The sequence below is a fragment of the Mustela lutreola genome, chromosome 12 (genome assembly GCF_030435805.1).
Source record: "Mustela lutreola isolate mMusLut2 chromosome 12, mMusLut2.pri, whole genome shotgun sequence".
Taxonomy (NCBI): Eukaryota; Metazoa; Chordata; class Mammalia; order Carnivora; family Mustelidae; genus Mustela; species Mustela lutreola.
In genome coordinates, this window is record NC_081301.1 from 70,624,078 (window position 1) to 70,645,457 (window position 21,380).

General features: G+C 32.5%; 1 protein-coding gene across 4 annotated transcripts in view; it reads right to left on the reverse strand.

Moving 5' to 3' along the window:
* The window catches only part of ERCC6L2 (ERCC excision repair 6 like 2), a 135,026-nt gene that overhangs the window by 93,943 nt on the left and 19,703 nt on the right, over positions 1-21,380 (reverse strand). For 3 of the 4 annotated variants that reach the window (XM_059143004.1, XM_059143006.1, XM_059143007.1), the window contains one exon: positions 10,043-10,162. In XM_059143004.1, coding sequence (XP_058998987.1) covers positions 10,043-10,162 — 120 coding nt within the window. Of the gene's footprint in view, positions 1-10,042; positions 10,164-21,380 lie in introns of those variants that run through there. The other variant, XM_059143005.1, reaches the window with a different exon arrangement.

A 21,380-nucleotide genomic window follows, 5' to 3' on the forward strand; every position in this document is an offset into this window, starting at 1 on the left:
GACATTTTTCATAGAAATATAACAATCCTAAAATTTGTATAGATAGAACCATAAAAGACCAAAAATAGTCAAAGCAGTCTTGAGAAAGAACAACAAAGCTGAATTATACTCCCTGATTTGAAACTGTTTTACAAAGCTATAGTAATCAAACAGTATGCTACTGCAAAACAGGAGACACATAGATCACTTGAACAAAATATGAGTAATCCATACTTACATGGCCAATTTATTTATGATACAGGAGGCAAAAATATCCAATAAGAAAGGATAGTCATGTCAATGAATGGTGTTGGGGAAACTTTACAACCACAGCAAAAGAATGAAACTACTATTTTATACAACACACAAAACTCGAAATGGATTAAAGACCTGAATGTAAGACCTGAAACCATAAAGCTCCTAGAAGAATATATAGGCTCCTGTATACAAGTAAGAAGTATACAAGAATACAAGTAAGCTCCTTGACTATGGTCTTGGTGATGGTTTTTTAAATGTAACTCCAAGAGCAAAGGCAATAAAAACAAAAACTTATTTATTTTTGGATATTAACGCATTATCAGATGTATGATTTGCAAATATTTTCACCTATTTAGTTGGTTTCTTTTCATTTTGTTGATGATATCATTTACCATACAGGCGGGACTGCAACAAACTAAAAAGTTTCTGATAAGTGTTTAATATCCAAAATATTAACAAACATATACAATTCAATAGCCAAAAAAAAAAATCCAAATTTTAAAATGGATACAGAATCTGGATAGACGTTTTTCTAAAGAAGAAAAGGAGATAGCCAACAGGCACATGAAAAATACCACTGATCATCAGGGAAATGCTAATCAAAACCATAATGAGATATCACCTCACATCTGTTAGACTGCCTATTTTCAAAACGGCAAGAAATAACAAGTGCTAGCCAACAATCTTAAGAAAAGAAAACCCTTATGCACTATTGATAGGAATTTAAATTAGTGCAGCCACTATGAAAAACAAACAATTACTGGGGGAAATCAGAGGGGGAAACGAACCATGAGAGACTGTGGATTCTGAGAAACAAACAGGGTTTTGGAGGGGGTTGGGTGAGCCTGGTGGCGGGTATTAAGGAGGGCATGTATTACATGGAGCACTGGGTGTGGTACATAAACAATGAATCTTGGAACAGTGAAGAAAAAATTAAATTAAATTAAAAAAAAAATAGAACTGCCATATGATCCAGGATTTCCACTTCAGGGTATTTATCTAAAGGAAACAAAAACACTAATTTGAAAAGATTTATGTACCCCCATATTCACTGCAGCATTATTTACAATAACCAAGATATGGGAACAACTTAAGTGTCCAGTAATGGGTGATAAAGAAGATTTGATATATGTAGATATATATCTCTACATATATCACACAAACACACACATGGAATACTATTCAGCCATAAAAAAGAATGAAATCCTGCCATTTGTGATAACATGGATGGACCTTGAGGCATCATGCTAAGTGAAACAAGTCATACCAAGAAAGAGAAATATTTGATTTCACTTATATTTGGAATCTACTAAATAAAATAAACCAAAAAAATAAGCTCATCACTACAGAGAACAAATTGATGGTTGCTAGGGCATTAGTATGGTATGTAACATGCATCTAGTTATAAAATAAATAACTCATTAAGATGTAATGTACACCATGGTGACTACAGTTAATACTGTATTGCATATTTTAAAGTTGCTAACATAGTAGATCTTAAGAGTCCTCATTACAAGAAAAAAATTTTTTTTCTAACTAGGTATGGTGATAGATGTTAACTAGATTTATTTAATGTAGTGACCATTTTGCAATGTATACAGATATCAAATCATTATGTTACACATCTGAAACTAATATGTCACTAATACTTCATAAAAAGCCTAAAAAAGCATGTAGTTTTAATATATATAAAAACATAACCAGTTAGAACATAAAATTTTAAAAGCTCCATTTGTAATAGCAACCAAAAAGAAAGAATACCTAGTTAAACTTAATGAATAAGAAACTAGGTCACATGAAGAAAGCCAGAAATTCTGAAGGGCAAGAAATAAGATTTAAGCAAATGATACAACTACTGTTGGATATGCAGTATTTACAGTGTAAATATGTTCCTTCTCCCTACATAAGTCAATAAATTCAATGTAATATTAACTAAAATATCAATAGCCTTTTAGGAGAAAATTGAGAAATTTGAAGACAAACTAACCCTACCAAATATTAAAACATATTATAAATCCAAAAAAATTAAAACTGTTTAGCACTGAAAGATAAATGAACAAATAAATCAATAGGACAGAACAATATATCTAGAAATATACCCACACATATATAAATGAGCTTCATTTTAATCAAAAGTGACCCTTCTAATATTGTGGGAAAAAAGGCTTACTCAATATATGACAATAAAATAATTGGCTAACCAGTTGAAAAAATAATGCCAGTTTAACTGATCATTCCTTATAGCAAAATAAATTCAGGCTGATACAGAGATGTGAAGGTGTAAAATAAAGTCATACACATTATCAAAGAATCATGGGTGAACTTACAGCTTTGGTACAGAAGATTTTTCTAGGCAGGCATAAAACCTAGAACCTATAAATATAGATATTTTTAACTACCTAAACTTTAAAAAAATATAATAAATAAATCAAAAGCTGACCCTGAAAAAAGTAGGAAAGAAATATTGACAGAATATATAATGGACAAAAGATCAGTATGTAGAACATATGATTAAGGACTATTAAGAAAAGATTAAAACTAGAACTTGATGTTTTAAAAAGCTATTAAAAGTCTTTTAAGATTCTGAAAAGATATTTGACCTCACTCAAAATAAAGCAATAGAAATCAAAGCAAGGTATACTTTTTCTACATCTCTGACATAATTTATATTTTTTAATGCCTAGGATAAATGAAAAGGTGGGAAACAGACATAATTTTACACTATTGGTGAGGATACAAATTGACATAAGCTCTTGAAAGGCAATTTGTATCTGTCAGATGTAATATGCCCATAATTTTAGTACCACAGACTTGTGATTCCAGTACCAAGAATTTATCTTATAGCTATAATGGCAAAAGTTGCAAGATATATGCATGAGGATTTTCACAGGAGCATCATTTGCAAGATAATACTCTTGGTATACATCAGAAACTAAATAGTATATAGTAAATAAGATGCTAGAAACATATTTTTGTTCAATCACCACTGAAACTGATAATATGAATACTAAAAAAATTCTCCTATGCATTAATACTGATTATGAATTTTCATAGATTCTTTAAAGCTTTATCATATGAGAGAGCAATATTTTAAAATTAATTTACTTTGATTTTCTTAAAGACTGAATTCCAATCCTAAAGGCCTAAATCCAAAGATTCATTCCAAGATTTAATATTTGAAATACATACTTTGTGTCTTTTTGGAATTTATTCCTGGCAAGAAACATCTATTGCATGCATTTTTAGATGATTTCTTCACACTTGAAAAGTTTCAAAATATATGTAAGATGTATCATATAACATACACATACCTCAAATCCACCAATCCTTAATTTGTAACATTTGATTCATTAAAAGGATTTGTTTTTCAAGGAGTTCCAACATTAATTTTTCAGGATTCCATTGTGATTCTGGCATTAACATAATAAATATAAAGGAATTTATTTCCTTTCTAGCTATTTCATAGGCTATCTTTTAAAAATGCACAAAATTTTAACTGGATGAATACAAATTTATCTTTTAAGAATTTCATCACATAAAAATAGAGTATTTGTTTGAATTTCCTTCTGAGGGATTAATTTAGGATGTCACTGATAATCCTATCAAAAGCTTTATGAAATTCCAGTTCAAATGATTAACTAAACAAATACATTTATTGATGCCAACTGAAACAAAAGAACAAATAGAAAAATAAATCGTAATAGTGTAAAATGCTTGGAAGTGGTGCTGCCAGATAACCAGAACTGTGTAAGAGTAGATGAAAACTGACATACTTAAAGAACTGAGGAATCCATCCCATACCTATGTAAAGAAAACTTCTCCAAAAAACAAAAATGCAAATTTTCCTAGAAATAGACTTTAAGCCAAACACTGTAACACGAGACAAAGAAGGTCATCAGATCATAATAAAAGGATCAATTCATTAACAGAATATAACAAATGTAAATATTATATTCAACATCAGAACATCTAACTATAAAACTTAACAGATATGAAGAGAGAAAATGACAGCAATATAATAAAAATGGAGGACCTCCAACACCCTACTTTCAACAACGGATAGCTCATGCAGATAGAAAATCAGTAAAGAAATATCAGACTTAAACTACACGTTAGACCAGATGGACCTAAGAGACATATATACAAAATTTCACCTAATAGCAGTAAGAATACATATTCTTCTTAAGTACATATAGAACTTTCTCTAGAACAGGTAATGTGTTAGGCCACAAAACAAGTCTTTTTTTTTTTAATTTTTTATTTTTTATAAACATATATTTTTAACCCCCAAGGTACAGGTATGTGAATCACCAGGTTTACACACTTCACAGCACTAACCATAGCACATAACCTCCCCAATGTCCATAACCCCACCCCCCTTCTCCCAACTCCCCTCCTTCCAGCAACCCTCAGTTTGTTTTGTGAGATTAAGAGTCACTTATGGTTTGTCTTCCTCCCAATTCCATCTTGTTTCATTTATTCTTCTCCTACCCCCTTAACCCCCCATGTTGTATCTCCACATCCTCATATCAGGGAGATCATATGATAGTTGTCTTTCTCCTCTTGAAAACAAGTCTTAATAAATGTTTGATCTAAATCATATCAAACATATTTTCTGACCACAATGTTGTGAAACTTGAAATCAATGACAAGAGGAAAAGTATATATGTGGATATTAAACAATATGCTCCTGACAACCAAAAGTGTCAGAGATGGAATCAAAAAGGAAGCCAAAAAAATATCTTGAGACAAATAAAAATTGAAACACAACAAACCAAAACTTACAGGATGCAACAAAAGGAGTTCTAAAAAGAAATTTTTAGTGACAAAGACTCACATTAAGAAAAAAGAAAAATCACAAATAAACAGCCTAACTTTATACCTCAAGAAACTATAAAAAGAACAAGGAACATCTGGGTGGTACAGTCAATGGAGCATCTAACTCTTGGTTTTGACTCGGGTTGTGATCTCCGGGTTGTTAGATCAACCCCCCAGTCAGGCTCCACACTCAGTGTGGAGTCTGCTTGGGACTGACTCTCATTCTCCCTCTGCCCATCCCCACCCCTGTTCATGCATGCTCTCTCTCTCTAAAATAAATAAATCTTAAGAAAAAAAACAAAAAGAACAAATTAAGCCCAAAGTTCGTAGAAGGCAATCACAAATATTGTAGTGGAAATGAAAGAAATAGAGACTAGAAAAACACTAGAAAAGATCACTGAGATTAAGAGCTGGTTCTTTGAATAGATAAAGTTGGCAAAAGTTTAACTAGAATAGGAAAAAAAAAAGAGAAAACATTCAAATAAAATTAGAAATGAAAGAGGAGACATTACAAGTGATAAGAAATACAATATGAAATTATGGAATTATATACCAAGAAATTAGATAATCTAAAAGAAATGGATACAGTCCCAGAAAAATATAACCCAACAAGACTGAATCATGAAGAAAGAAGATCTGAATAAACCAGTAGTAAAGAGACTGAATCAATAACACACCCCCCAGCACAGAAAAGTCCAGGGCCAGACAGCATCACTAGTGAATTCTACCAAACATTTGAAAAATAATGTCAATCCTTCTCAACAATCCCAATCTCATTTTTCAAGGCCAATGTTACCCTGGTATCAAAGACAAGGGTATCACAAGAAAAGAAAATTAAAGGCCAATATCCTTGATGAATAGAAACACAATTATCTTCAACAAAATATGGAACAAACAGATTCAATAGCAAAAGGACCATACACCATGATCAAAGTGGGATTTACTCCTTAGATGAATTGATAGTTCAACATATGCAAATCAAAAAAATGTGATATATCATATTAACAAAATGAAGGGTAAAAACCATATCTCAACAGATGCAAAAACAATTGACAAAATTTAACATCCTTTTATATAAAAAATTTCCAACAAACTGGACATAGAGAATATATACTTCAACATAATAAAGACCATATATGACAAACACACAGTTAATATCACATTCAACAGTCAAAAGCTTCATACTTTTCCTCTCAGATCAGTAACAAGCTTATTACACATAGGACTGGAAGTCCTTGTCAGATTAATTAGGTAAATAAGAAATAAAAGAATTTGGGGCGCCTGGGTGGCTCAGTGGGTTAAGCCGCTGCCTTCGGCTCAGGTCATGATCTCAGAGTCCTGGGATCAAGTCCCACATCGGGCTCTCTGCTCAGCAGGGAGCCTGCTTCCTCCTCTCTCTCTGCCTGCCTCTCTGCCTAACTTGTGATCTCTCTGTCAAATAAATAAATAAATCTTTAAAAAAAAAAAAAAAGAAATAAAAGAATTAGAAATACATTGGAAATTGGAAAGGGATTTGGAATTGGAAAGGTAAAATTGGAAAGGTAAAGGTAAAACTGTTTGCAGAGGACATGCCATTACAGGTAGAAAACCCTGAAGATGCCATAAATGAAAACAAATACCTCTTAGAATTCAGTAAAATAAAGTCAGTAAATATGCAGGACACAAAATCAATATATAAAAATCAGCTGTGTTTTAATATATTAGCATGACTTATAAGAAAAGGAAATTAAGAAAACAATGCAAAGTAATGGCAGAGTAATTAAAGGGGAAACAATTAGGCCAATCATCTGCTTCAAAGAAGTAGCACACCACTTCCCCTATATAAAGTACTATGTATACTTTTCCAAAGCACAACTTCTTCAGAAATCATAATGAGTGTTGGGGCTGAGGAAATTTATAAATTTCAAGGTTGAAGAAAAAGTCCTATACACTTTGAAACAAAAAGAAAATTTCCTATCCATGGAAAATATCAGTTCAGTACTGGAACCTCATCTACAATATGGAGTGACAGAAGAAAATAAAATTATTTTGGTGAAGTTTGAAAGAAGATTTTTAACTTAGAATTCTACATACAGATAAACTATCAACCCAGTATGACAGTTATATAGAAGTACGTAAAACTTTAGAAACAATTAATTAAAGTTCTTAAATAAGCAAAAAGTGGTACAAAGACAAGAAGAAATGAGAAAGCTGAAAAGACATAGCAGGAAAATGTAATATATTTCTCTCAGAATTTAATTGCTCAAATAGAACAAAAACAAAACAAAATAGTACTAAGAATTTGAACACTACAATTATCCAATTATCCTGATTAAACAGATATATTTAGACCTATATGGCCATAATAATAAATAATGTGCAAAATCCTTGCAAAATTTTTTAAATAACTGAGACTATGTAACACCACAGCATTAAAAACACCTGACCGGGGATTTAGCCACAAAAAAATAAAATAAAATAAAAGTAAAAATAAAAATAAAGCCAGTATTACCTTAGCAACAAAGCAGAAATCAACAACAAAGGCGAAATACTCCTATTATTCTCCATACCCCAATAATATCTATTCACTTGGAAATTTTAAACTTCACTTTTAATAGTACTTGAGTAAAAGAGAAAAACTATAGAGCCACAGATAATTTAGAAAACAATAATGAAAAGCCCACCTAATGAAAACTATGAAATACAGCCACAGTGGTACTCAAAAAAACAGATACAACTTAAGTGAAATTTATTAGAATATAAGAAAGATTAAAAATAAATACTTAAGAATTAAATGGAAGGGGGCACCTGGGTGGCTCAGTCCTTAAGCATCTTGTTTGGCTCAGGTCATGATCCCCAGAGTCCTGGGATGGAGCCCTACATAGGGTTTCCTGCTAGGCTAAAGCCTGCTTCTCTCCCTCTCCCACTGCCCCTACTTGTGTTCCCTCTCTTGCTGTCTCCATCTTTATCAATTAAATTAATAGATAAAATCATAAATAAATAGAATTGAACTGAAAGAGATACAGAAATAGCATTGTTTATTATCAGAAGGAATTATACATATATATGCATATGTGCCCATATACATATATAAATGTAAATAAATATGTATTATAAATATATATTATATATTAATATCTTTACCTATTTAAAGTATTAATTTTCCCTGCTTTCTCTGCCCTGTTAATTACCAGAACTGACATAAAATATTAATAAATTCTGCAATGACATTTAGAATCAAATAACAACTGAAAATGGGACTACAAACAGTCTTTGAACTTGAGAAGATTTAAAGATACATTAAGAATATCCCTGGGCGCCTGGGTGGCTCAGTGGGTTAAGCCGCTGCCTTCGGCTCAGGTCACGATCTCAGGGTCCTGGGATCGAGTCCCATATCGGGCTCTCTGTTCAGCAGGGAGCCTGCTTCCCTCTCTCTCTCTCTGCCTGCCTCTCTCTCCATCTACTTGTGATCTCTCTCTGTCAAATAAATAAATAAAATCTTTAAAAAAAAAAAAAAAAAAAAAAAAAGAATATCCCTTAAAGGGGAAGGGAAGGAAAGATAAAACGAGACAAAACCAGAGAGGAGACAAACCACAAGAGACTTGCTTCATTATAGGAAGCAAATTGAGGGTTGCTGGGAAGGAAGTGAGATGAGGGACAGGGTAACTGAATGATGGACATTAAGGAGGGCATATGATGTAATAAGCACTGGGTATAAGACTGATAAATCACTGAACTCTACCTCTGAAACTAATAATACACTATATGTTAATTGAATTTCAAAAAAATAATAAAAATAAAATAAAATGACTCAGGTAAAAAAAATATGCTTAAAAAAGAATTAAATACTTCTTTAGGATCAAATTAAATTTGTTATAGGATATATTTATAATATTAAAAATTATTAAAAATTTTAAAGCAATAATAATTCCATAAGCCAATAATTCTCAAAATTTTGCACTAAAATGCCCCAATGATTGACAATAGTAAATTGGCCTCACCAATCTTATGTATAAGACTCTAGTACAGATGAGACTATTTTTTTTTAAATTTTATTTATTTATTTGACAGAGAGAGATCACAAGTAGGCAGAGAGGCAGGCAGAGAGAGAGAGAGAGGGGGAAGCAGGCTCCCCGCCGAGCAGAGAGCCGGACGCGGGACTCAATCCCAGGACCCTGAGATCATGACCCAAGCCGAAGGCAGCGGCCCAACCCACTAAGCCACCCAGGTGCCCCTAGATGAGACTATTTAAAACTTGACTTGTAGAAAGTGATTTCATTACCATGAGAAAATAAAGATTTCATAAAATCACTTCATCTTTATTTCTATCCAGTTTTCTGAGAATATAAAAGTCAGACACAAAAGTATATTTTTCTTGCATTTCATTATTTTACTAGAAATCTCTTATCTTTTATGAGTCATACATGAGATATTTATAAACATGTATTTACAAAAGAGAAAGCTGAAATATAGACATGAATAGCATTCATAATGACAGGAGCAGAAATAAAAACACGTCTAGACCTTAGTCTTTCTAATTCCAACTTCAACAGTCCTCATGTAGGAAGAATTTGTTTCAGAGTTTCAGGATGTAATTATTCTCCTGAACAACCTTATCAATGACATACCTTTTTTATCAGTATCAATGTCTCCCTTTCATTCTCACGTAAATAAAAAAACAATATAATGGACTTTGATTAACTTTACATACACATTTATGCAAACTTAACAAATTAATTAAAGTAAGTCATATATATCCAGCCAAGAAAAAGACGTTAAACCTCCAAAAAAATTTAAGCTAAAATTGTATTTTGCCATTTTGAGTCAATCATACTTAATTTGAGGATGAAACTGATAATCCTTTAAGAATTAGGTCTATAAAACAAATATTTTAATAATGTCTTTAACTTATGTGTTTTGAATTTATGCTATAAAGTATGCTGTGTACAAGTTTCTATATACATTTCCAATACCAGCTTCATGAGCTTTATACTCCTAAACATCTTACTTTTTTTGCTATAGAAGGAGGCTCCTTTTTCATACTTCTTAGTAAAAATTCTGGCATGTTGTTTTCAATATCTTCACGAGTTCCCTTTTTATGCAAAACTGCAGCCAAAAATGAAATAACCTGGGAGAAAAAAAAAACTTTTTAGTTACTGTGTAAATGTTTCAAGATGGACAAAATGTTATGGCTTACATGATTGACTACCCAATTAGTGAAAATTTGAATATATACAAATAGATGTTACAGGGATAAACAACAAGAAATAGCAGTATTGGTTTTCTTTATATATATTAACAAATGTACAGTACACCTTACCCCTGAGCACAGTGAAAAAGAATTCTCATATCTTACCCATGATACCATGGCTATCACTTCCATGGTAAGTTTTACCTACTCAATGAATTCTTTCTTGATCTCATCAGTTGGGACATTACCTTCTTATTTGTCTCTCTCCACAGAAACTATCTCTTCATATATTCTATTAGAATAAACTATATGCATTCTTTTTTCCCTGTTGTGTACTTCGGTTCATCTAGTAATTATAGATGGAATGATAGAATGTTATTTTAAGATAGACTAAGACCATTCATCAATACACACACCACTTGGAATAACAGCTATTGTCTAAATACCAAGTAAGAAAGACAAAGAGACATAATAAAGGAAATATAACCTCACATAATGAAGAGCAAGAAATATTTAATCAATTGGACTTTGGTTCAAATTTCAGCCTTAGTTGCTTGGCTGTTATGTAAACTTAGGTGAAATAACCTTTTTGAATAACTGTAAAAATACATGAAAATAGCAAAAATAAATATTTGCAGAGTTATTTTAAAGATTGGGGAAAGTATTTGAGGTATCCATATCGGGGAAGAATCATTACTTTAGAAAAATAAATCATATAAATATTAAAACCTAAAGAAAAAAATATGAGATTGGAAAAACTAAAAAAAAGTGTTTTTAAAATGAGAATGGGGTCACCTGGGTGACTCAGATGGTTAAGCAACTGCCTTCAGCTTAGGTCATGATCCTGGGATCCTGGGATCCTGGGATCAAGTCCAGTATCGGGCTACCTGCTCAGTGGGGGGCCTGCTTCTCCCTCTGCCTCTCTCTCTCTCTCTCTCTGTCTCTCATGAATAAATGAATAAAATCTTTTAAAAAAATAAAATAAATTAAAAAAGAATGGTTACCTACAATCTCAATCCTAAATGTCAAAGAAAAAGAATGGTGTAAGAGAAGTATTTGAAGAGATAAAAGCTGAAAACTTCTAAAAGCTGATTAAAAAAAAAAAAAAGTCAAGCCATATATTCCCGATCCACTAAGAACATCAAACCAATAAATAAGTAAATAAAGAAATTATCAACCCACAAGTAGGTTTTGCATAGAAAAACTGCTCAAAACTTGAGACCAAAAAGAAAATCTTAAAAGTAGCACAAGGAAAACACAATAGATTACCTACCAAAAAGCAACAACTGGACAAATAGCTGATCTGGCAGCAAAAACAACAAAAGACACTATATATCAAATGATATTTTCAAGATGGTAAAGAAAATAAAAGTAACCTAGTTTTATACCCAGTAAAGATACTATTCAAGAATAAAGATGGGGATATTTTCAGACAAATAACTGAACAAAATCCTCATCAAAAGAGCACAGTACAGGAAATAATTAATGGATGTTTCCAGGCACAAGGAAAAGTATATGATGTAGATGCTCAGTGATGCAGGAAAAACTTAAGAACAACAAAAATGGTAAATATATAGAAAATATAAATATGTAAACATTATTGAACAAAACTGTCTTCTTGAAATTAAATAAAAGCATTAAAAGATATGACAACACATGCAGTTGAGTCTGAAAGGGTCCAGTGTAATTATAATATTCTGGTGTCCTTACACTGTCCAGGAGGAAATAAAATTACTAGTTTATATTAGAATTTTTGATAAGTCAAGAATGTTTATTGTAATCTCTTGGGTAACCACTAGAAGGAAAATACATCAATGTGTAAGTAGTAACCTATTAAGAAAGAGATAACGGAATAATATGAAATAATCTATCCAAAAAGAGGCAAAAAAGAAGAAGAAAATAAACACAGGTAACATACAACAAATAAAGAGCAATAATAAAATAGTAGATTTAAATCCATATATATTAGAAAGCACATTCCATGGAGGAGACTAAATGTTACAATTAAAAGACAAAGATCATCAGGTCCATAAAATATGTATGCCATTTACACACACACACACACACACACACACCATTAAAACAAGGAATAGGAAAAGTTGTTAAGTAAAAAAATGAAGACATATGAACAAAAACCAAAAGAAAGTTGATATAGCTGTTTTATTAGACTCTAAGGCAAAAACATTACTAAATTAAAAAGATACACTTCAAGCTTGATATTGATTAAAAAATTAATTCATGTGGAAGTTATAACTAGTGTAAATTGTTAAGCAAAGAAAAAACAGCTTACTGAAATAAAAGTAGACAAATCCATAGCATAATGGTAAGATTTTGAAATGACTCAGTAAGAAACAAAATAATCAGTAAAGAAGCAGAATATTTGAATCACATGGTTAGCAAACTTGACCTAATGAACATTTGATCAAACACTGCACATTACTGTAAAACACAGTTTCATTTAAAATACATATGAGGGGTGCCTGGCTGGCTCAGTTGGTTTAACATCTGCCTTCAGCTCAGGTCATGATCTCAGGATCCTGGGACTGAGCCTTGTCTGGGTTCCCTACTCAGTAGTGAGTCACCTCTCCTTCTCCTTCTACCCCTATGCACCCTCCCTAGTTATGCTTTCTCTCAAATAAATAAATAAAATCTTTTAGAAAATTAATAATGCAAACATGAAATTTTTATCAAAGCACCATATAAGGTCATGGAGCAAATCTCAATATGGTTCAGCAGAAATATAGAATATGTTCTTTAATGTGAGAAACTAGAAATAACAGAAGTTTAAGAAGAAAATCCACAAATATTTATAAAGTAAGAAATACACTTCAAAGAAGAAATAAATTTTATTTTTTTTTTAAAGATTTTATTTATTTGACATAGAGACAGCGAGAACGGGAACACAAGCTGGGGTTGTGGGGGGAGGCGGGCAGAGCAAGGAGGGAGAAGCAGGCTTCCCGCTGAGCAGAGAGTCTGATGCCGGGCTCAATCCCAGGACCCTGGGATTATGACCTCAGCCCAAAGCAGACACCTAACAACTGAGCCACTAAGGCGCCCAAGGATTGAGCCACTCAGGTGACCTAAAGAAGACATGTATTTTAAAGCATATTAGAATAACGGGTGACTGGGTGGTTCAGTTTTTTAAGTAACTACCTTCAGCTCAGGTCATGATCTCAGGGTCCTGGGATGGAACCTCTGCTTCTCCCTCTCCCTCTCCCTGTGCCCCGACCCACCTCCCATCCTCTCTCTTTCTCTCAAATAAATAAAATCTTCAAAAGTACATATATAGGGGCGCCTGGGTGGCTCAGTGGGTTAAAGCCTCTGCCTTCAGCTCAGCTCATGATCCCAGGGTCCTGGGATCGAGCCCCACATCGGGCTCTCTGCTCAGCAGGGAGCCTGCTTCCTCCTCTCTCTCTGCCTGCCTCTCTGCCTACTTGTAATCTCTGTCTGTCAAATAAATAAATAAAATCTTTGAAAATAATAATAAATTAATTAAAATACATATATAAAAAGTATATTAGAATATACTTCTAATTTCACTAAGATTAGAATATATTTTGAGTTTAACAATAATAAGTAATAATTACATATTAAACTTGTGGACTATACCTAAGATCATGTTTTAGGGACTTAATGCCTACATTAGGAAGAAAAGAAGCTACTAATAAAGTATCTAAGAATCTATTTCAAAAATTAATAAAAATACAGAAAACAGAACACAAAAAAACAGAATTATAAACAAAATGTATAAGTGGAAAAGCATATAATAAAAAGGATCAACAAAGCCAAATGATCATTGTAGTGAGGATTTTAAAAAGTGATAAAGCCCCTAGGTAATTAATGAAGAAGAAAAACTACAAGAAGAGGTAAATACACACACATAAACACAAAGGACATAATAAGTAATGTCATGCCAATAACTAAAAATTTGGAATAAATGAAGAACAGAACTTATCTATACTGACACAAGAAAAAACACAAAATTTACATTTTCATAAAATATTAAATCTCAATACATAATTATAAATCTTACACAAAGAAAACTAAAAGTCAAATGGTTTCACCAATAAAGTCTATCAATGCTTAAGAAAGAATGCCAGTCCTGGAGTGCCTGGGTGGCTCAGTGAGTTAAGCATCTGACTCTTGATCTCACCTCAGGTCTTGATCTCAGGGTTTGAATTCAAGCCCCATGTTGGGCCCCACACTAGGTGTGGAGCCTACTTAAAAAAGAAAAGAAAAAAAGAAAAAAAAAAAAAAAAACCAGGGCATCTGGGTGGCTCAGTCATTGGGCATCTGCCTTCGGCTCAGGTCCTGATCCCAGGATCCTGGGATCGAGCCCCACAATAGGCTCCCGGTTCAGCCGGGAGCGTGCTTCTCCCTCTCCCACTCCCCTGCCTGTGTTCCTTCCCTTGCTGTGTCTCTCTCTGTCAAATAAATGAATAAAATCTTTTTTTTAAAAAGATGAAAGAAAAAAGACAACAAAAGAAAAAAAGAGAAAAGGAGAGGGAAAGGAAAGGAAACGAAATGAAAGGAAATAAAAGGAAAGGAGAGGAGAAAGGAAAGGAAAAGATGATAAGGTAAGGTAAGGTCAGGTAAGGTAAGGTAAGATATAATGCCGTCTTAAACTGTTTCAGATTTTAGAAAGGGAGAAATGGTCTCAATTCATTTTATGAGTTTGACATAATCTTGATAAGAAAATATGACAAGCATATTATAGGCAGGAGATTTATAGGCCAATTTTTCTTACTCAGAAGCAAATATTAAATTAAATCCCTTAAAATATTAGCAAATATAACACAGAAATATAAAAAGAAATATATACTAAAATCAACTTGGGCTGATGCTGGGCATGTAAGTTTGGTCTACTTTTCAAAATTTAGATAATGTATGGCTATTAGGTATTATACGTAACTTTCCTAACATTAGTTTCCTTAAAAGAATATGACAACCCATTTCATCATGATACATTTTACATGAAGTGCTACATTATTAAAATTAAGCACACTGTGAAAAGTTGGGAATTTATTTTTTTATCACAACAAAAAAAATGTAAATAGTTAAAAAGCCAATAGGAGAACTGAAATTTTTTAAAGTATCCTAGCAACCCAAAAGCAAGCAGGAATGGAGGAGGAATAAAACAGAAAACAGTCTGTTCAAACAAAAAACAAATAATAAAATGGTATGTACAAATTCAAATATAAAAGAAATTATATTAAATGTAAATGGACTAAACACTCCAATTAAATATCAAGATTGCCAAAATGGATAAAGAGTTGTCTACAAGAGACATACTTTTTTTTTTTTAATTTTAATTCCAGTATAGCTCCCATACAGTGTTGTATTATTTCCAGGTGTATAATATAGTGATTCAACAATTCTATGTATTATTCAGTGATCATCAAGATGAGTGTTTTCTTAATCTTCACCTATTCCACTCATCTGCCCACCCACTTCCCCTCTGGTAACCCACTTGTTTGTTCTCTATAGTTAAGAGTCTGTTTTTTGGTTTCTCTCTCTCTCTTTTTATTCCCCCTTTGTTTCTTAAATTCCACATGTGAGTGAAATCATATGGTATTTGTCTTTCTCTGGCTGATTACTTTGATTGCCATGTTGCTGCAAATGTCAAGACTGCATTTTTCTTTATGGCTGAATAAAATTCCTGTGTGTGTGTGTGTGTGTGTGTGTGTGTGTGTGTGTATACATCCATACATATCTAAATAGATATAGATACCATACCTTCTTCATCCATTTATCTATTGACAGACATTTGGGCTGCTTCCATAATTTGGCTATTGTAAATAATGGTGCAATAAAAATAGGGGTGCATATAATCTTTTGAATTAGTGTTTTTGTATTCTTTAGGTAAATACCCAGTAGTGCAATTTCTAGATCATAGGGTAATCCCATTTTTAATTTTTTGAGGAACCTCCATACTGCTTTCCACAATGGCTGTACCAGTTTGCATTCCCATCAGTGGTGCACAAGGGTTCCTTTTTCTCCACATCCTCACTAACACTTGTTTACTTTTGTGTTTTTCACTTGAGCCACTGATGAGGATTTGATTTCCCTGATGATGAGTGATGTTTGTTGGCCATTTGTATGTCTTCTTTGGAGAAATGTCTGTTCATATCTTCTGACCATTTTAATCGTATTTGTGTGTGTGTGTGTGTATGTGTTCTTGTAAGTTTATATATTTTGGATACAGACCTTTTATCAAATGTCATTTGCAAATATCTTCTCCTCCCATTAAGTAGATTGTCTTTCACTTTTGTTGACTATTTCCTTTGCTGTACAGTTTTTTATTTTGATGCAGTCCCAAAATTTTATTTTTGCTTGTTTCCCTTGCCTCAGGAGATATATCTAGAAAAATATTGTTACAACCCCAGTGTCAGAGAAATTACTGCCTGTGCTGGCTTCTAGAGTTTTTACGGCTTCAAGGTCTTTGAGTCATTGAGCTTATTTTTGTATATAGTGTAAAAAACTGGTCCAGTTTTGCACATAGCTGTCCAGATTCCCAGCACTATTTGTTGAAGAGACTTCTTCACATCGTATGTTCTTGCCTCTTTTGTGAAAGGTTAATTGACCACATAACTGTGAGTTTGTTTCTGGGTTTTCTATCCTGTTCCATTGATCTATGTGTCTATTTTTGTTCCAGCACCATACTGTTTGGTTACTATAGCTTTGTAGTATTACTTGAAATAGGGAATTGTGATGCCTACAGCTTTATTTTTATTTTTCAAGGTTGCTTTGGCTATTTGGGGTCTTTTGTCATTCCATACAAATTTGGGGACTGTTCTAGTTTTGTGAAAAATGCTGTTGGTATTTTGATAGGGATTGCTTTAAATCTGTATATTGCTTTGGGTAGTATGGACTTTTTTTTTTTAATTTTATTTATTTATTTGACAGAGAGAGAGATCACAAGTAGGTAGAGAGGCAGGCAGGGAGTAGGGGGCAGGCTTCCCATTGGGCAGAGAGCTCGATCCCATAACCCTGAGACCATGACCTGAGCTAAATAAAGGTAGAGGCTTAATCCACTGAGCCACCCAGGTGCCCCAGGTAATACGGACATTTTAACAACTTTCTCCTTCCAGTCCATGAGCATGGAATGTCTTTCCATTTGTTTACATCATCTTCAATTTCTTCCATTTATGTTTTATAGTTTTCAGAGTACACATCTTCCACCTCCTTGGTTAAGCTTATTCCTAGATATTCTATTATTTTTGGTGCAGTTGTAAATTGGATCATTTTCTTAATTTCTTTTTCTGTTGCTTCATTATTAGTGTATAGAAGTGTGGCAGATTTCTGCATATTGATTTTGTATCCTGCAACCTTATTGAATTCCTTTATCAATTCTCGTAGCTTTTGGTGGAATCTTTAGGGTTTTTTATATAAGTATCATGTCATCTGCAAACAGTGAAAATTTTACTTCCTCTTACCAATTTGGAAGTCTTTTAATCCTTTTTCTGGTCTCATTGTTGTGGTTAGGACTTCTGGTTATGATGTTGAATAAAAGTGGTGAATATGGACATCCTTGTCTTGTTCTCAGTTTTTCACCATTGAGTCTGCTGTTAGTTGTGGGTTTTTCACATATGGCCTTTATTATGTTGAGGTATGTTCCCTTCAGACCTATTTTGTTGAGGGTTTTTACCATGAATGGATGTTCTACTTTGTTAAATACTTTTACTGTGTCTATTAAATGATCATATGACTTTTATCCTTTCTCTTATTGATATGATGTATCATGGTTGATTTGTAAATACGGAACCACCTGCATCCTGGGAATAAATCCCACTTGACTGTGTTTTTTTAAATGTTTTGTTGTTTTGTTAAATTTGGTTTGCTAGTATCTTTTAGAATTTTTTGCACCCAAGTTCATCAGAGATATTGGCCTACAGTTCTCATTTCTGTAGTGTTTTTACCTCATTTTAGTATCACAGTAATTCTGGCTTCATAGAATGGATCTGGAAGTTTTCCTTCCTCTTCTATTTTTTGGAATAGTTTGAGAAGAATGGGTATTAACTCTTTTTTAAATGTTTGGTTGAATTCAACTATGAAGCTGCCCAGTCCTGAACCTTTGTTTCTTGGGAGTTTTTTCATTACTGATTCAATTTCATTGCTGATAATCAGTCTGTTCAAATTTTCTATTCCTTACTGATTCAGCTTTGGGAGATATTTCTAGGAATTTATCCATTTTTTCTAGTTCATAATAATCTCTTACAATCCTTTGCATTTTTGTGGTATTAGCTATTATTTCTCTGCTTTCATTTCTGATTGAGTCCTCTTTTTTCTTTTCTTTTTTCCTTTTTTTTTTTTTTTTTTAATGTATCTGGTTAAAGGTGTTTCAATTTTGTTGGTCTTTTCAAAGAACCAACTTCTGGTTTCACTGCTCTGTTCTATTGGTTTTTGTTTGTTTACTTTCCATTTTGTTTATTTCTGCTACACAAGACACATTTTTAAGTATTAAGACACAGCACTTGAAATAAAGGAATGCAAAAAAGCATACCTTGCAAACAGCAAGCATAAGAATATCAGAGTGGGGGGCGCCTGGGTGGCTCAGTGGGTTAAAGCCTCTGCCTTCACCTCGGGTCATGATCCCAGGGTCCTGGGATGGAGCCCCATATCGGGCTTTCTGCTCAGCAGGGAGCCTGCTTCCCTCCTCTCTCTCTGCCTGCCTCTCTGCCTACTTGTGATCTCTGTCTGTAAATAAATAAATAAAATCTTAATATATATATATATATATATATATATATATATATATCAGAGTGACTATATTAATATCAGATAAAGTAGATTTCAAGTATTATACTAGAAATAGAGAGCATTTCATAATAATAGCAGGGTCAATTCCTCATTGAAGACATAGTGATTATAAATATTTATGACCCTAATAACAGAATCTCAAAATACATGAAAGTGAAACTGACAAAATTAAAGGGAGAAACAGATAAACCCCCAAACACAGTGGAATTTAACTTCCCTCTCTCAGTAATACTAAGAACATAGAAAATCTGAACATTATCAATTAACTTGATCTACAAATTGATATAGAACACTGCAGAATACATATTCTTTTAAGATGTACATATAGAATGTTCAATAAAATGGGGCATAGAAAAAAATCAATAAATTTTTCAAAATATTGACATCTTGTAAAATATATTCTCTAACCACCATGGAATTAGAAATCATTAATGATGAAATATCTAGGAAAAAATAAATATTGGCAAGTCAAGCATGCTTGCAACTAACTCAAGAACCAAAGGAAAAAAAATCTCTATATGAAAATGAAAATTTAACACATCAAAATTTACGGAACACAAATAAAGCAAAGTTCAAACATAAAAATAGGGCATCAGAAGATAGATATGAAATTCATGACCTAAGGTTCTACTTTAACAAGTGAGTAACTGAAGAGTGAAATACATCCAAAGTAAGTAGAAGCAAAACAATAGAAATAATTGCAGAAATCAATGAAATACCAAAGAAACCACAGATAAAGTTAACAAAGCTAAAAGTTGGTTCTTTGAAAAGATCAACAAGATCAATAAACCTTCTTAGGCTATCAAAAATAAAACAGAGGGGTGCCTGGGTGGCTCATTCAGTTATGAGTCTGCCTTGGACTGAATTCTGGGATCAAATCCAGGCATAAGGATCCCTGCTCAGCAGGGAGTCTGCTTCTCCCTCTGCCTCTGCCACTCCCCCAACTCATGCAAACACACACTGTCTCTCTGAAATAAATAAAATCTTTTTTAAAAACATAATAAAACAGAATACAAGATATTCACATGAAAAATGCAGAGGTATCACTCAGATCCTACAAACACTGAAAGAGTGAAAAGGAGTATCATGGAAATCTTTATCAATTTGACAACTTAGATGAAACATAAATTCCTTGAAAAATACAATTTACCAAACTGACACAGCAAGAAGCGAAAAATCTTAATAGCTTCATATCTATTAACGAAACTGAAACCATTATCAAAAACCTTCCCTCAAAGAAAACTCTAGGTCCAAAAGACGTTACTATTAAATTCTATCAAATATTCTAGTATAAAATAACAGAAACTTTACCCAATTATTTTAGAAAAAAAGAGTAGGAAGAAACACTTCTCAATTCATTTTATGAGGTCTGCATAACTTCAAAACCAAAACCAGACAAACATAATATGAGAAAACTATAAACTAATATACATAATATAGAGGCAAAAATTCTTAAAATATTAGCCAATTAAATCCAGCAAATATAAAAACAACACCTCATGATCAAATTGAGTTCATCTCAAAAATACAAAACTAGTTTAAGATTAAAAAAACCAATGAATATAAATTGCATTGATTCATATAGTATGTTAACAGAGAAAAGGAGAAAAATTGATCTCGATGGATGCAGAAAACGTATTTGATAAAATTCAATACATAGTAACTATGAAAAAAAAAGCTTAGAAGTTAGGAATAGAAGGAAATATCCTGCATCTGATAAAAGATAGTATGAAAATCCTACAGCTAATATACTTAATGTTAAAATGTTGAATTTTTTCTAAAACAGGAATGAGATAAGGATATCACTGCTTCTATTCACATTGTCCTAGAATCCTACCTAGCCAGTGAAATAAGGTAAGAAATAGAAATAAAAGAGAAAAATTAAAGCAGTAGGATGACATATACTGTTTACATAGAAAATCCCAAGGCATCTAACAAACAACTACTTGAACTAGCAAGTGATGAATTTAGCAAGGTAGCAGGATATGAGCTCAATATATAAAAATAAATTTGACTTTTATATACTACCAGCAAAAAATTAGGATATTAAATTTAAAAGTTCCACTAACAATAGACCAAAAATATATAATTACATACAATAAAATATGTGTAAGGCCCACATACACAACTATAAAGCCCTGCTGAGACAAATTAAAGACCTAAATTAATGGAGCTATCATTCCATGTTAATTCTCCCCAAAGTGTTCTATAAATTCAATATAATTGAACTCTGTAATCCTAATAAAATCCTAAAAAGATATGTTCATGGAACTTGACACATTGATTAGAACTTTACTTCAAAATATAAAGGATGACATAATGATACACAAGGTATAACAAGAAAGTTATAACACAAAATTGAGTATTAGTTAAACCAAATAAGACCATTCTCGTT